This window comes from Arachis duranensis, chromosome 5 (assembly GCF_000817695.3).
Source record: "Arachis duranensis cultivar V14167 chromosome 5, aradu.V14167.gnm2.J7QH, whole genome shotgun sequence".
NCBI lineage: Eukaryota > Viridiplantae > Streptophyta > Magnoliopsida > Fabales > Fabaceae > Arachis > Arachis duranensis.
Window position 1 is genome coordinate 2888716 of NC_029776.3, and position 14259 is coordinate 2902974.

Below are 14259 nucleotides of genomic sequence, written 5' to 3' on the forward strand. Positions count from 1 at the left end.
CTTGTCCTCCTTAATTACCTTTATCCAAAGAAACTCGCATGTTTTTGAGGGAAGTCACTAAAGCCTTCCACTGTGATCGGTTTGTTCAGTTTTTGGTTTTTTCGATTCGATTGATCGGTTTAGTTCGATCCAGATCAATTTTGAACACCCATAATTAGCATCTTTTGCTCCGTACGTTTAAATCCTAACTCATCTGAGTTTAGGGATTGTTAAGGTAGTTAGAGAGTTAAGAGCTTTATAAATTGTAAGTTACTGATTTCTATTTCTATTAGACATGAAAAATCAGAGAGCTTATGTTAGTTAAGTCAATAAGCTTAAAATGGATATTATCTATTTTCTTTCAGCTTTGTTGCCTTCTATAAACAGAGTACTGCTTTGTTATTAGGTTCTAAAAAGTTCACATTTCAATCAAGTTGAATTTGGTTTGATATAGTGTGTATAATTCAGTGTAATTTAGTTTGATTCAGCATAATCCAATTGTAGGTGAAAACTCTCATATGCACTATCTTTGTCTGAAATTAATAGCTAAAAACAGTTAAATAACAATTTAGTCAAATATATTAGATTATCAAATAATTTTCAATTAGTAACTTCACACAAAAACTACACTGCATTTTCACCTTCAATTTAACGCGATTGACATGGTTTGATATCAAATTCATGTTCATCTTTAAATTCTATAATTTCTACAATATAAACTAATATAATTGATCTTGGCGTAAACCAAACTCTTGCAAACCATTCAAGAGCTCGACACAAGTTGTCGTTTATTTAATTTTTATAGAAGCTATAAATATAAAGCATAGTAGTAAATAGGGTATTATTCTACATAGAAGATAGAACTACTTCCACTTCTTGAACATTTTACCAAACTTGCCACGCTTATATTTCCCATGCTTGCCGAACTTTCCATGCTTGAACTTGCCATGCTTGAATTTCCCATGTCCCATGTGTCCCATATGTCCCATGTGGCCCATGTAGCCCATGTGTCCGCTATGGTGGCCGTGAGAAAGATGGTGGGCGCCATATGCGGCAGCCGCAGCGGCAGCACCTCCAGCAAGCAATCCTCCCATCCCGCTGCCGCTGTGGTGACTATGCCCTGGTGACAAGGCAGAGAAGTTAGTTTTCGGCAATGTAGACATTATTAGACAGCATAAAAGAGAAAATGAGTCTTCTTATATTTATTTTTTTCACATTACTTTAACATGTTTGATCTCTCACCATTCATCATCTAAAGTCACATGTATTGTGCAGGTCTCACATTTCAAATGAGTGGTAAAAAATCACACAATAACAACTCACAACACGAGAATTCATTCTCATGAAAAGCTTTTTCATCTAGCAAATGCATCATTGAATAGGGTTTAACATCATGACAACACATTCAACAGCAAACATTAGCAAGTTCCAAATGCAGTAAAGAACAGCCAAAATAAACCTAAATGAAAATTGTTAGAATAATCTCAAAGCATGGTCAAAACTATTGACTATTGAATTAATAAATAGATTGTGTTGACTCATTTTATCAAAAGACTAATCACAATTTCTATCAAAGATTATGATTATATCTTTGGGACTGCATATAACATTGCTCAATTTGATTAGCAGTCAACACAAAGTCACAATTAATTTAAACTAAAACTTAAAAAATTACTATAAAAATTAAAAAATCACTATGTTGTATAGGATTCACAATATAAATTAAGATAATAGTCTCACATCCGTTTTCTTATATGACAATTCATATTGTCAATGTAAAACAGTTATTTTTACTAACAAGACGTTACGCGATTCGATGCACTTATAAAACTGTTTTACATTCACAATGAATCAAAATGAAATTCTTTTAAAAAAATTAAAAAACACTATATATCAATTATATAGCCATGATAATATAAGTGAAATTACATAACCTACAGACTAAAGTAGCTTCACAAAACTAAGAAAGAGGGATCATATATGCATACCATGTGGATTAGGATAACCAGCTGGTGGATAACCACCAGGAGGAGGATAGCCACCGGGAGGAGGGTAACCGGCAGGGGGGTACCCGTGGGCGGGAGGGTAACCGTGTTGTCCTGGAGGGTAGGCACCATATCCAGCAGGGGGAGGGTACCCTTGAGGAGGGTATCCTCCATGATGTCCATGTGAGTGAGCATAACTTGATGCTGCCCCTTGAGCAAGGTGTGAAAACAACCCTTTCTCATCATGCTCCTTTCCACCTCCCATGATCAAGATCAGATAATAATCAAGGCTGATTCAGTGATTCCAAAATTGAATCTGCACAAACATTCGTAATTTGGTTAAAACACACAATCAGATTTAAATAAATAAAAGGTAAAATTCACCTAAAACTAAAACCTAATTGAAAATTTGTGAATGTTAGTGTTGCATGCAAAAGCCAATAGCAATATCAAATTTTTAATTTGTGAACAAGAAGTTCCAAAACAAGGATGAAAATTTTACGAAATGAAATAAAAAGCGGATAAAGGAGCTTACCGAATTAGGGATTTTGAAAGAAGTGGGTGAAGAAATTGGAGGATCTTTAGAAATAGAGGAAGAAGATGATGATGAGGATAGCATATATTGAATGAATTTGATTTGATTAGATTTGTTATGAGCGCGAAATAAGATATGCACGCCGTACGCGTTTGTTGTCATATACGCGTCAAAGCATTGCATGCTGCTCTCACACGTTGACACGTGGATATTCCGAAATTGTTGCCCCTCCTCGATTTTAGGCACAGGATCTTATTGGCTTCCTCACTAACTACTAACTTATAATCTAAGCAACTTTCTTGTGGATTTTCATCCTTGTAGTACAAAATATATATATTTATATTTTTCTGACTTTTCAACTTAAAAATACATAAAATTTTAATTAATTAAAAATGTAAAATATATTTTTTATTTTTAAAAACAAGACTTTTAAATTTTTTTTAAAGATTTTATTTAAAGAAAGTATAGGGAGTCAATGAAATATTTATATAATGTATACAATAGAGGTTTAGGAATGTCGGATTCAGTTAGTGTTACCTTTTCCCATCAGCTTAAACTTTTGGGATGAGTGGTTTTATGATATGAGATGTTTATTATTCCTACTACTCGGATGATTATTCTTGATAGTATGAGTGATGTTCATTTTTTAACTTATATAACCCATTGTATACATTGTACAAATATTCCATTAGCTTCCTAGCAGGACTCTTTTATTTATTTTCATACTTAAGAAGTAAGAAATATTTTTATATTTTAATTAATTAACATTTTATTTATTTGTGAGTTAAGAAATCAATGATTTATTTATCTTTTTCACTCTTAACATTTTTTTAGAAGGAGACATGTCAAATGAAAAATTACATAACTTTGTTTTTCTGAGAGTGTAATTTTGATGTATCAAGGATATAAAATATTTTTTTAATGACTATTAATGCAATAATTGAAAAGAAGTTATTTTTTAATATGATAATATGTGATTAGATGTATATAAAATTTATTTATATAGTATATGAGAATTAAATTCTTCTTTTAGTAACCAAAAATATACTAATTATATAATTTAAACTAGTTTAATTTAATTTATGCTGGAGTAATATTTCTTAAACAAACTAAAAACTAAAACGTGTTCAGATTTATTTATTTTATGTGGATGGGGAGATTAGATTTCATTGAATTATTCTAAGAGGAATTCTTAGTTAATTGGAATTGCATCTAAAGAAGGAACTTCTTTCAAAGCTAAAACAATGATTGCGATCAAAGAATCTGGAGCACTTTTTCTTTGGTCCCCAACTTGTGTTGTGGTGAATCTGATTCTAAGCTGGAATATTATTAAGAGGGAGAATAAGTATGGCAAGTATTGGCAACTTGATAGACACGATGTAATATGATTAACAAAAATAAATGGACCAATATCGGTGAAAAAGTGACATTATTATGTTTTACATAACTACTAACCATCTATCATTAACAACTAAAGCTACTTTGTTGTTAATATGATTAACAAAAACAAATTCCCCGTTGTGAGCATTGTTAGATATTACGTTTTTTCTTTTACATTCTTTTTAACAAAAAAAAGTTTTAGAACACCAATCAAGAAGATTAAAATAGTGATTGCTTCAGTTTCTTCGATCCAACACCTAACTCAACCACCATCCGTGTATGGTTTAAAAGACATGTTTGATTTTGATGGACTGGATGAGGTAACACGTGCTTGACAAATTGCATTTGGTTAATGCTAAACTAAAAATTGAAACTAATCATTATTCTATCATTTCTCTTTCTTCGTACGTTACTTATATCTAATTCCTTTATTATTTCTTCCAAAAGTACCAAGAAATTTTCGAAAACATAAATGAAAAATTATTGCAATAACGAGAGAGAGAATGAAAAAATGCCTCAAATGATATTCAACTATACACTACCGCATAGGACTGTCACGAAATACGAATAGTTAAGGCATATGATAATTGATAAGACTATTACACGAAATTTAAAATGGGAGTTTTATAATCTACCACTACTGAAATATTCTTAATAGGATCTACAACCGAGAAGAGAACACAGTGAGGAATCAGCAAAACCTTAAAGTTGCTTTCAGCTCCTTCTCATCAGCACAATTGTATCCCAGCGAATAAGCTCTTGCTGTTTAAAGATTACAGAGAAGCAACATAATGAGATGGATGTGCAAGATTTGATTTGATCATAAAACTGAACAAAGAACAGAAGCCAGAGACAGGGAGAGATGAGTTTACCAAAACGGCCTGACCCCATAAATGGTTCTGCCTCATCAGTTGCACCACCTTGCTGCAGTTCCTGAAGTTTCGAAAGAACAGAAAGCGTTACGAGGACAAGCTATACTGTGTACATGGTTATGTATCAGTATTATAATAGATGCTATTGATAATTAATTTTATGCTATATTAAGTAGACTTAGACCTACAGTATCCGGCTCCATCTCGGACGGTGACAGAAATCTATCGAAACAGTGCCCTGATATTGTACAGACCAAAAGCTCATTGGTGGGATCCATGATTACTTCTCTACAAGTCTCATCACAAACTAGAAAAAGAAAAAGAAACATTGAATTGTTAGATTTAGTCTAAACTAAAGGATTTAAACTTATGCAATGTAAAAATACACTGTAGCATTGTCCATAAAACATGTTTCATACCATGAACTTGCCCGGTCTTCTCACAAATAAATACATCTCCGATTTCATAGTAAGAGCATGTTTCCCCAGAACAAGCATGATCAGTTACCACTGCATCGCTGAGTCCCTTGCTGCTTTTCCATGATGACACTTGATCAGCTAATGTTTTGTCAAGGATTATTCTGTCGTCCTTCACCTTCACATGTTAAACGAATACAATTAGGGGAGGTCACAAACAGTTAAGAGGCACATCTTTTATGGAGGCAAGAAGCATTCACATCAAAACACATTATAGTATTAAGAATTAACAACAAAATTACTTTCCAGCCTAGCATTTGCATAATGTTATGAAATCCCAAATCCCTGTTAAGTTTTATATACATACAGAGCAAAATCAAACAGGCATTACAATATAAAGTTCAGCTTTCCCCTTCATCAAATAGCTTGGACAGCAGGGGAGCACGAACAATGGTACAAGTACCATAACTATTTATCTCCCTAAGATCATTCTCAATATATCAGTAGATATTCCACACTAATGGAGGCTCCCATTACCTGCGAAGGATGAGGGGCTTGACTCCGCTTAGCTGCTTGCATTTGAATGTAATACTCCTTAAACTCATTTTGGCAGCTTCTGACAAGTTCAACCATATCCTCTCCATCACGCTGCACAATGATGAGACAAATGAAAGGATCCACAAACACGCATGCACAAATAAAATGTATGAATAACTCAACTCAAGCTTCCATGAGAGAAATGATGAAATATGATTATTATAAATACATAAAAAACAAATGTTGAAAAAATAGATATCAAACAAAATGGGCGAAATGAGCAATTACCTGAATATATAAATTTTTCCATGGACATTCCCTTAACTTTCTTGTAGGGGGAAGAAGACCCCATCGCATACAGTACCTGAATAATTTTTATCATGACAATGGACATAAACATGGTTCATGAAAACCTAATATCACAAATCATATGAAACAAGGAATCATAATCAACATGAACTATTGAAGTAAAGGAGAACCCACTCCTAAAACCCAATCTGATAGGAGTTGAGATAGGAGGTGAGAGCCACCACTTCAAATGGCAGTTCATGGTCTCATATCACTTCAGCATCAACTACAAGGACGATGCAAAATGAGGAGATATCATGGATTAAGAGCATGTAATCCAAATAAGTCAGCTCATGTCGTCAGATGCTAAATATTTAACAACTATCAACAACGCAAGGCTGCAAACTTTGAGATGATGTCATTTACTTACAATCGACGCCACAATGCTTCATCGGATGCTGCATAATTTAGAAACCTACAGACCAAGGAACAAGAAATAAGGTCCTGCACCCATCAAAAAACAACAGTAGTTAGCCAATAAACCCTAAACAATCTATATACGTAGAGACCCTAAAATTCAAGGGTTTTTTCTCCTTCATCTTATTATTATTTTTTCACAAAAATATATAAAGAGGCAACCTCTGAGGACAGGAATTTAAGGATATGGTGAAAGAGCTCAGGTGGGACTTTGCTGAAAGAACCGGTCTCAATCCTCTTCGGCACCACTACGTTATTCACACTGTAATTCTTCGGCTCCAACAATGAATTTGAACTTAAACTTTGTTTGGCACCTTCCTTAGAACTCTCCGCCTCCTCTACCCTCTTTCTCTTTGGTTCAGGCTCCTCCGGATTCTCCTCCTCCTGCAACAAAGCAACTCAATTAATCCTTCACACCTTAGAATTCGAACAAAATCTGCTAAATACCCAAGCTTTCACCTAAATCCCAATTCAAAACCCTAATCGATCATCTGACATGATAATATCACAAATTACCACACAAAAAGGGAACAATTTTACAAACATAGTGAATACCTGGTCAGAGGTTTCGGAGAGAACCTCCGATTCGAGAAAGTGAGCTAGGGTTTCGTCCTCGTCTTCGGAAATAGTCATGGCGTCACGGAAACACAAGTAAAAGGGAATCGATGAGAGATGGAACGGAAACCGGAGAGAAGATGAATGAAAGACGGGTCACCGGTCGGAAAACCGGGAGAAATTAGCTCCGGTGGCCGGAATTGTATGGGGGTTAGGTGAAATAAAGAGATGAAGGATTTGATGAAGATGGAGAAAGATGAGAAACGGAATGAACGGTTGGATGCGTTTCGGGTCAACCCTACCGGTTTGAAAGCAATCGGGTTTTGTCCGGTTCTCTAGCATATTCGGATATAGACATATATATACATATATATATATATTTTTTTTTTGGTCAGATAAGATCTAAATTAGATCTAAATCTTATCTGATTTAGATCTTTCTTTAAAGTTTTTTTGGACAGTTTCATGGGCCGGGAAACCCCACCCACAACAACAATATGAAATGCCACAAAATATGCAACTACACTACACCAAAAAACATGCAATTACATTGGGCTCTTGCCCCGTTTAGTACACCAAAACAAAATATGCAACTACATCAGGTACAATCTAGAGAAAGTTTGGGGTGTTGATGGGCCTCTGATCCAACTAAGCCCAATTTAAATTGGGCCATTTTTAAATCCAAACCCAATTCAGTAATTTAGGGGAGTATGGCCTATGGTGTAATCGCAGTAGAAGTTGCAAGATGAATCGGATGCGCGTGGGGTTCCGTATCTCCTCTGCCGCCGTGGCTGCGGCGGCGGAAAAGGGAGGAGTATGGCGGAGGAGCATGTCGACGGTGTCAAAGGCGAAAGAAATAATTGAAGGGAAGAAGGGCAAAAATCGCAAAGCTACGAGCGAACTCTGCAACTACCTCGGCATCCCTCATCAGTCTCGTTCAGAGATGGCGTTGACCCTCTCTAAGTTCATGAAGCTCTACAATGCCAGGGTTTCCATCTTCAACCCTATTCATATTTATTATCGTGTTATCATTGCAGCGTTTTGGCTCTCTGTTTCGTTATTTGGGACCTGCATACCAACTGTTTGATAAATGTTCTCACTCAAAGATACCTTAATTTATTACACATTGCTATTTACTTTGTTAATTGTGATCTTGAACTTTTTAACTCGATCTAGATTATGCAATACTGCAACCTTTAATTTGGTCAGCCATGATTTAGTCTATGATGATTATGAGATTCTGTATGGTGTTTTTATATGCTATTGAAGCCTGGTTCTTGGTCGGTTTGAGCTGTTGATACTACTTTTGAGGTGGTCTTTCGGAGGGAGAACTTAGATAATGGATTGCAGTTTGCATATCCTTGTGATTTCTGTAGTGACTTACAGTTGTTTCTTTTCCATCATTTATATCTTCATTTGGATTTTATTGTTGTTATGCCATTGACTTTATAATGATATGGGTTGCACTGCAGAGTCCTGGTATTAAGAAAGATGATATCTGGGAGAAGAATTTGAATACTTTGTTACGTGGCAAAACTAGTATTGGTTTTCCTGAGGTTGCTAGAATTCTGTCTCCAGAATTTGGCCAGCAGGGTGGAATCAGCACCAAGGACAGTAGCATGGATTCTCACACGGACAACACAAAGGGGAAGGGTTCAAAAAAGAAAGGGAAATCATCAAAGAAGTAGGTTTTCGCATATCGTTTTTCTGTCCTCTTAGACCCCAAGTTAGATATTAAGAGTTGTGGTTTCTTAGTTTGCATCACTATCATAAGTAGAAAAATCCAATGACAAAACTAGAGTTTTAACTATTGAAACTAGTTTGGTTGTTCTATATGAGAAAACTAGTTTTCCTATTAAGTGTCTTGTCCTTCGAAATAATATTGTGTCTTTCCTGCTGCTCTTTTGGTACGTTCATTAGTCTTAAGCCTGAAAGAGATGGTCTCTTGCTTAGACATAATTCATACATTGGATATATTTATATTCTAGTATGATAGCGACACAAATATTTGATTACGATCCTATAGTTGTGAGCATGGTTCTGAAAATCACACTGGACCGGCCAATTTCACTTGATTAACCGGGAATCGGTCTTCTGGCCAATTCGGTTGACATGAAAAAGCAAAAAATCAGTGAAAGAACTATAGTTGAACTGACGGTTAACTGGTAAATCATGTGAACCGGTTCAGTTTTTTTTAGGGATTTTGGTTTGGTGTTAATCTGTTTAAGACGACACCGTTTTATTTTTTTTAAAAGAACGGAGTTTTTCTCTCTTTTAACAACCCAATAACTCTAAATTTATGTGAGTTAGTTATTATTAAGAGAAAAAAAATCAGCTGCATGCTAACTGATGTTGCTAATCCTCATCCTGCAAATTTGTTGATGCAACCAAAGTATATCCAAAATCTAATTAAAATGTAATTTGTGTTGTTATTGGCTATATGTAATTTGGAACACTTAATGATGATTATAAATTGTGATGAGTAGTATGTTTTGTTTAGTTAAAACTTTTTTTTTTTTGTGATGGAACATGTGTTTATCATTTTTGTATTCTCTGATTTTTTTAGTTAAAAACTGTGATGTTTGAACTTGTTTGTAAATTTTTAATAATAAATTATAGATAAGTTATTATGTAAAATTGTAAAATTTTAATTTTTAATAATTTTATTTTATATTTAGTTAAATCGATTCAGTTCAACTTCAGTTAGATTATTGAATCCACTCTACTGATTTGTTGACTGATTTGGTTTGGGGTTGTGAGAGAACGCAATTATAAACTTCAAGTCTTATGTATCATGGATAAAAATTTCTTGGTTTCATCGAAATTGCGCTAGTTTCTGATTTCGTTCCTAGTTCCTACTTCCTACCCCAAGAGTCCCTATTCTTTCTTTCTTTTTTTGCTGGGCTGATAGCGCTGTTGCACCACAAAATTAAGTTTGATGGTCTTGATCTTTCATGCAATAGTCCATCATTGCAAGTTTGAATGTAATAAGTCAATGAGTTTTCCCTTGAAGTGGCATTATTGTCCCCCGCCCCTAGAGAGGTCTCGACTTCTAGCTTCTTCAATACAACCAAAAAAGCCAATGAGTCTTAGCTCACATGGCATATTTCTTCCTTTCTACCTCAAAGGTCTAGGGTTCAAATCTAGAGATTGCAATTGAAGAAAAATGTGGTAAAAATGTGTGAGGAGTGAAGTTTGAAAATACTATCACTTGAGATTTTATGAAGAAAAAAGAAGAGTTAGCAATAACGGTTTTTAAAAATAAATAGCATAGATCAAACAAAATGATAATGCTCTCTAGCAATTATCTTTTGAACTAAACTATTCATTTGCCAAATTGCACTCACAGTTTCTGAGATTTTTTCCATCTTTTATCTCAATAAAAATATTCATTCGTACAACATTGATTTTAGAGGATGTCATTCCAACATTTTCATACTGTTTAGACTACCATTGACTTAAACGTCGAAATCTATAAAAGGTTCCCTGAATCCTTCTCTAGCTAACTCCGCACAAGCTTAACCCGTTGTTAACACACACGTGTATATGGGGGGAGGGGGTAATGTTATGGTGAAGAGTGAAGATTATAGTTTTTACAATAGAAAAAAGAAAAAAGAATAAAAAAAATATAGACATAACGTAAAAACTACCATCTTCACTCTCCACCGAAAAAATTCCCATATAATGTGAAGAAAAATATTCATATTCACACAATAAAAAAAAGCGGGAAACAGAGAAACTTGTGAGCCCATCAACGTCTAACCAAGGCCCGCACGGCCAGCTTCCAATGAAAACATGCCACGTCATCCCTAATTTGAGTCACTTGTACGAAGCATTGAAAAGTTCCGACCGTGTATGTAGCAAGCTGGAAGAGGAAGAGCGAAAGAGAACCCAAAACCCACACTCTCGTAGTCTCGTTTATAGGCCGGAGCATCCGCCACGGCCAAGAAGGCGGCGTCCGGTGGAGCTACCACCGCGACTAAGGCGGCGAAGAAGGCGCCGAGCAGGCCGCGCAACAACGTGGGGATACAGAAGGTAGTGCCGGTGTCTTCCGAGCTCGGAAGCTTCCTCGGTGCTTCGGAGGTGTCCCGAACTCACGCTGTGAAGAGAGTGTGGGAGTACATCAAGCTGCAGAATCTTCAGGTATCTTCGTTTTTTTTCTTCTTTCTCCTTTTATTTTGTGGTTCAATAAGGGTGTTTTCATTTGTGATCTTTGTGTTTTTCGTGCTTTTCAGCCATTTTGTTCACTGATTCTTTCATTTCCTCGCTTAAAGTTACGGCTTTTGTTTGATTTTATTACCATTTTTGTTGTAATTACGTTTATTTGTGTTAGTTCTGCTTTGATTTTAGGGTTTGTGTAAATGCATAATAACTCTTAGGCTTAGCTATGATGTTTTTTGCAATGTGATTCTTCAGTATTGAAAACTTTAGCTTCTTAGGCAAATAGTGATTGCCTTCTTTGTGCTAAGATTTTGGTTTTGATGTTTGATCCTTAGCTTTGAGACGGTTTATTCTTTGGTTCGGTTGTGGTGTTAGTGTTGCAAGCTTGAAATAATTGTTCGGATTTTGTTTATTCTGTTTATGCTGGCCTGACGGATTTGGTGGAAACTTTTGTTTTAAGAAGTCTTAGATTGGAAGCCTATTCTCTTGTTGTGTGACATTTTTCTGTCTTTTTTGCTGCTGGCTGGTCTCTGCAATGGCATAACAGGGCTGTGTTCTTTTGCAGAATCCTAGTAATAAGAAGGAGATCTTTTGTGATGACAAGTTGAAGACTATTTTTGATGGGAAAGACAAGGTCGGGTTCACAGAGATTGCAAGATTGCTAGCTACCCATTTTGTAAAATCAAGCTAGTGATATTCACCTTTGTTGGACTGTTGTTGAGATGATGATGATGATGATGGTAACTTGATTTTTAGTACATTAAGTAGGTCTTTTTTTGTGCATGGTTTGTGACCAACCACTAAAGAAACTTGGATTTTGTAATTTCAGACAATTGGGTTCCGACGTGATGTTCTTTTGTTTCACGTTTGCTATCTCATTGTTTAAGATTATGCATATATGTGCTTTTTATTTTCTAAGCCATGTGTTTTAATCACCTTTTGGTCCGTGATGCTATTTTAAGGATGGTTGTTCACTCAGGTTTCTATTCTAATATCCCTTTTATCTCAAATTCATTTCAATATCAATTAAGGTATGCATGCAATAGGTTCGGCCAATTCGGGTTACAGAACTATGATTTTGGTTCTTTGTGCAAGAAATAATATTTCTTCCTTTTTTAACTTTGGGTTACCTAGAACGTCCTCCATGGCATCAAAATGGTGGTAGTACGTCAAATTGAGTAACCTATGTTTCATATTATGTTTAGTTGCAAGATCACAATTTCCTAAAACTTATTTTTCAGCTTCCCAGTGTGGGATCGGTGTTGATTCACCCCTCCTCATAGTGTCACACTTCGTCATGCATAATGATTTCTAAGAAATCTAGTGACCAGTTATTTGTAAATTATGAGTTACTCTAAGGCATTGGAAAATAAGAAACTATGTGTATATGTGACTGAGGCACTGTGGACATTGGACAATAAACACAGCACCATTTGGAGAACCACATTGAAATATTGAATGCTTTACGAGTAAAAAGAGGTGATTAAATGTTAAACAAGCTTGAATTCAGCCTCCACGTGCGTAACTAAAGCAGGCAACTATAAGTAACAATATACATTGGCCTAGCACACAAATCACAAATGTTATAAGAGGATCGGAGAACAAAGGAAAGGAACATCTAAACATGGATCAAACAAATGAATACGTTCATCATAATGATGATAAAGAGGTCTTCACTATTTTGGCATCCCAATCCCTGATCTACTTTAACCATTTCTGTGATGCTTCTGAGAATCAGAATGATCTTACCGGTGCTTGTGACCTTGCCTTCTCAAATGCCTCTGATGATGATAACTATCAGATTCAGATGAATAAGAATGTTCATATCTGTGATATCTGTCAGCACCAGAATCCTTAGATGAATAGTAATCCTTTTTTCTTCTCTCCCTACTCACATCGAGCCTAGGATGTTCAGAACCCTCGAGTATATAGCGATCCTTTTGTTCGATCTTTCTACTCCGATCAACTGTGTCAACATCTGAATCTTCAGATGAATATGAATTCTTAGACATGTTCTTCTGTTTTCCGTGGTAGGGATCAAAATCATCATTTCTGTTATGCTTTTGGGAATCTCGATGAGCTGCTGAAGACTTCCTATGGTTGCACCTTCTATGATTAGAATCATCCGAGGAGTTTGAATTCTTGTCCCTACTCTTGTCATTTCCATGATGATCGTCAGGACCAGAGTCCTCCGATGAATTAGAATGCCTTTTTCTGCTATGTTTTCTCTTGTGCTTTTGTATAATCTTTCTCCTTTTATCATCTCTGTCGCTGTCCGAATCATCAGATGAACAATGCTTCTCACTGTTTTTCGAATCCTCGGATGAATAATAATGTCTTTTTCTACCATGTTTCCTCTTATGATTTTGTATATCCTTTCTACTGTGGTCATCCCTGTCACTGTCAGAATCTTCACTTGAATAAGAATGCCTTTGTCTGTCATGTTTACTCTTACAACTATGACGAGAAGAACCTTTGGGCATCTCATGTTTAGTCCTTTTGCTATGGTCAAACTTGTCCCTGTCAGAATCTTCTAAAGAATAAGAACTCTTGCGTCTGCTCTTTCTTCGATCCTTTTCATAATCTGAAGTGTCTGCCGAACTCGACACATGATTTTTCTTCTTTTTGTTTAGCTTCACCTTCTTTGATCTCTTCTCTCCATCATCTAGAGATTCCTCACTTCCAGAATTTAGTTGCTGATTCTTGCACTTGCTCTTTTTGGACTTCTTTGGTTTCTTAGAGAAGTTGGTCAACAAATCAGGGATACTATCCATACCAAGAAAACCTGTAAAATGGTGGTCATGGTGGACTTGGAAAAATCAGGGATACTATCCATCCAAGACTCCAAGGTGTACCAAATATTTTATTAAATAAGGGCAGCAAGCAGTTACCTCCATACTCGTCAAATATTTCCTCAGCAACAATCTGCTGGTTGGGATCATCCGGTTTGAACCCTCCTCGAGGAGGACTGATTCCTGGCTTCTGCTTGAGCTCCCATTTTAGAGGCTGAATCATTGCCAAACAGCAGAATTAAGATTAAGATATATATTTATATGTTTAAATGTTTTTTTTTTG

General features: G+C 35.7%; 5 protein-coding genes across 6 annotated transcripts in view; 2 read left to right on the forward strand and 3 right to left on the reverse strand.

Moving 5' to 3' along the window:
- Window positions 1-591: 591 nt before the first annotated feature.
- LOC107487356 (glycine-rich protein A3) lies at window positions 592-2653 on the reverse strand. Its single transcript, XM_016107971.3, has 3 exons — window positions 2500-2653; window positions 1968-2280; window positions 592-1099 (listed from the first exon to the last, which is right to left on the reverse strand). Exons 2-3 carry the CDS (start codon window positions 2227-2229, stop codon window positions 843-845), a joined length of 519 nt encoding a protein of 172 aa, XP_015963457.1. The 5' UTR covers window positions 2230-2280; window positions 2500-2653; the 3' UTR covers window positions 592-842.
- Window positions 2654-4383: 1730 nt separating this feature from the next.
- Window positions 4384-7365, reverse strand: LOC107487357 (F-box protein SKIP31). Of its 2 annotated transcripts, none has more exons than XM_016107973.3 (9): window positions 7025-7365; window positions 6632-6853; window positions 6423-6496; window positions 5993-6068; window positions 5705-5815; window positions 5171-5345; window positions 4936-5058; window positions 4752-4812; window positions 4384-4641 (listed from the first exon to the last, which is right to left on the reverse strand). In XM_016107973.3, exons 1-8 carry the CDS (start codon window positions 7100-7102, stop codon window positions 4787-4789), a joined length of 885 nt encoding a protein of 294 aa, XP_015963459.1. In that variant the 5' UTR covers window positions 7103-7365; the 3' UTR covers window positions 4384-4641; window positions 4752-4786. The 2 variants fall into 2 exon arrangements, with proteins under 2 accessions (XP_015963459.1, XP_015963458.1); XM_016107972.3 differs by having other exon boundaries at window positions 4940-5058; window positions 7025-7364.
- Window positions 7366-7725: 360 nt separating this feature from the next.
- On the forward strand, window positions 7726-8924 carry LOC107487358 (uncharacterized). The gene is made up of 2 exons (XM_016107974.3): window positions 7726-8011; window positions 8496-8924. The coding sequence occupies exons 1-2, from the start codon at window positions 7769-7771 to the stop codon at window positions 8709-8711; spliced, it is 459 nt and encodes a 152-aa protein (XP_015963460.1). The 5' UTR covers window positions 7726-7768; the 3' UTR covers window positions 8712-8924.
- A 1886-nt stretch (window positions 8925-10810) lies between these two features.
- LOC107487278 (upstream activation factor subunit UAF30) lies at window positions 10811-12102 on the forward strand. Its single transcript, XM_016107899.3, has 3 exons — window positions 10811-10876; window positions 10948-11166; window positions 11750-12102. The coding sequence occupies exons 1-3, from the start codon at window positions 10811-10813 to the stop codon at window positions 11873-11875; spliced, it is 411 nt and encodes a 136-aa protein (XP_015963385.1). The 3' UTR covers window positions 11876-12102.
- A 528-nt stretch (window positions 12103-12630) lies between these two features.
- Window positions 12631-14259, reverse strand: part of LOC107487359 (uncharacterized zinc finger CCHC domain-containing protein At4g19190) — a 3785-nt gene continuing 2156 nt past the window's right edge. Inside the window, exons 5-6 of the mRNA XM_016107975.3 lie at window positions 14076-14190; window positions 12631-13969 (exon numbers count right to left, since the gene is read on the reverse strand). Of these exons, the coding sequence (XP_015963461.1) occupies window positions 12930-13969; window positions 14076-14190 (1155 nt within the window). The 3' untranslated portion in view covers window positions 12631-12929. The remainder of the gene's footprint in view (window positions 13970-14075; window positions 14191-14259) is intronic.

Bases quoted from the DNA above. Each gene is read 5' to 3' on its own strand.
- LOC107487356 (XM_016107971.3), bottom strand. From the start codon at position 2,229: ATGGGAGGTGGAAAGGAGCATGATGAGAAAGGGTTGTTTTCACACCTT. The intron at 1,100-1,967 runs GTATGCATATAT...CCTTGTCACCAG, and splicing joins TGGTTATCCTAATCCACATG to GGCATAGTCACCACAGCGGC.
- LOC107487357 (XM_016107972.3), bottom strand. From the start codon at position 7,102: ATGACTATTTCCGAAGACGAGGACGAAACCCTAGCTCACTTTCTCGAA. The intron at 6,497-6,631 runs GTTGCCTCTTTA...TGATGGGTGCAG, and splicing joins TTAAATTCCTGTCCTCAGAG to GACCTTATTTCTTGTTCCTT. The intron at 5,346-5,704 runs GTAATGGGAGCC...TAACATGTGAAG, and splicing joins AAGCCCCTCATCCTTCGCAG to GTGAAGGACGACAGAATAAT.
- LOC107487358 (XM_016107974.3), top strand. From the start codon at position 7,769: ATGAATCGGATGCGCGTGGGGTTCCGTATCTCCTCTGCCGCCGTGGCT. The intron at 8,012-8,495 runs GTTTCCATCTTC...GTTGCACTGCAG, and splicing joins TGAAGCTCTACAATGCCAGG to AGTCCTGGTATTAAGAAAGA.
- LOC107487278 (XM_016107899.3), top strand. From the start codon at position 10,811: ATGAAAACATGCCACGTCATCCCTAATTTGAGTCACTTGTACGAAGCA. The intron at 10,877-10,947 runs GTATGTAGCAAG...TCTCGTTTATAG, and splicing joins CATTGAAAAGTTCCGACCGT to GCCGGAGCATCCGCCACGGC. The intron at 11,167-11,749 runs GTATCTTCGTTT...GTTCTTTTGCAG, and splicing joins TCAAGCTGCAGAATCTTCAG to AATCCTAGTAATAAGAAGGA.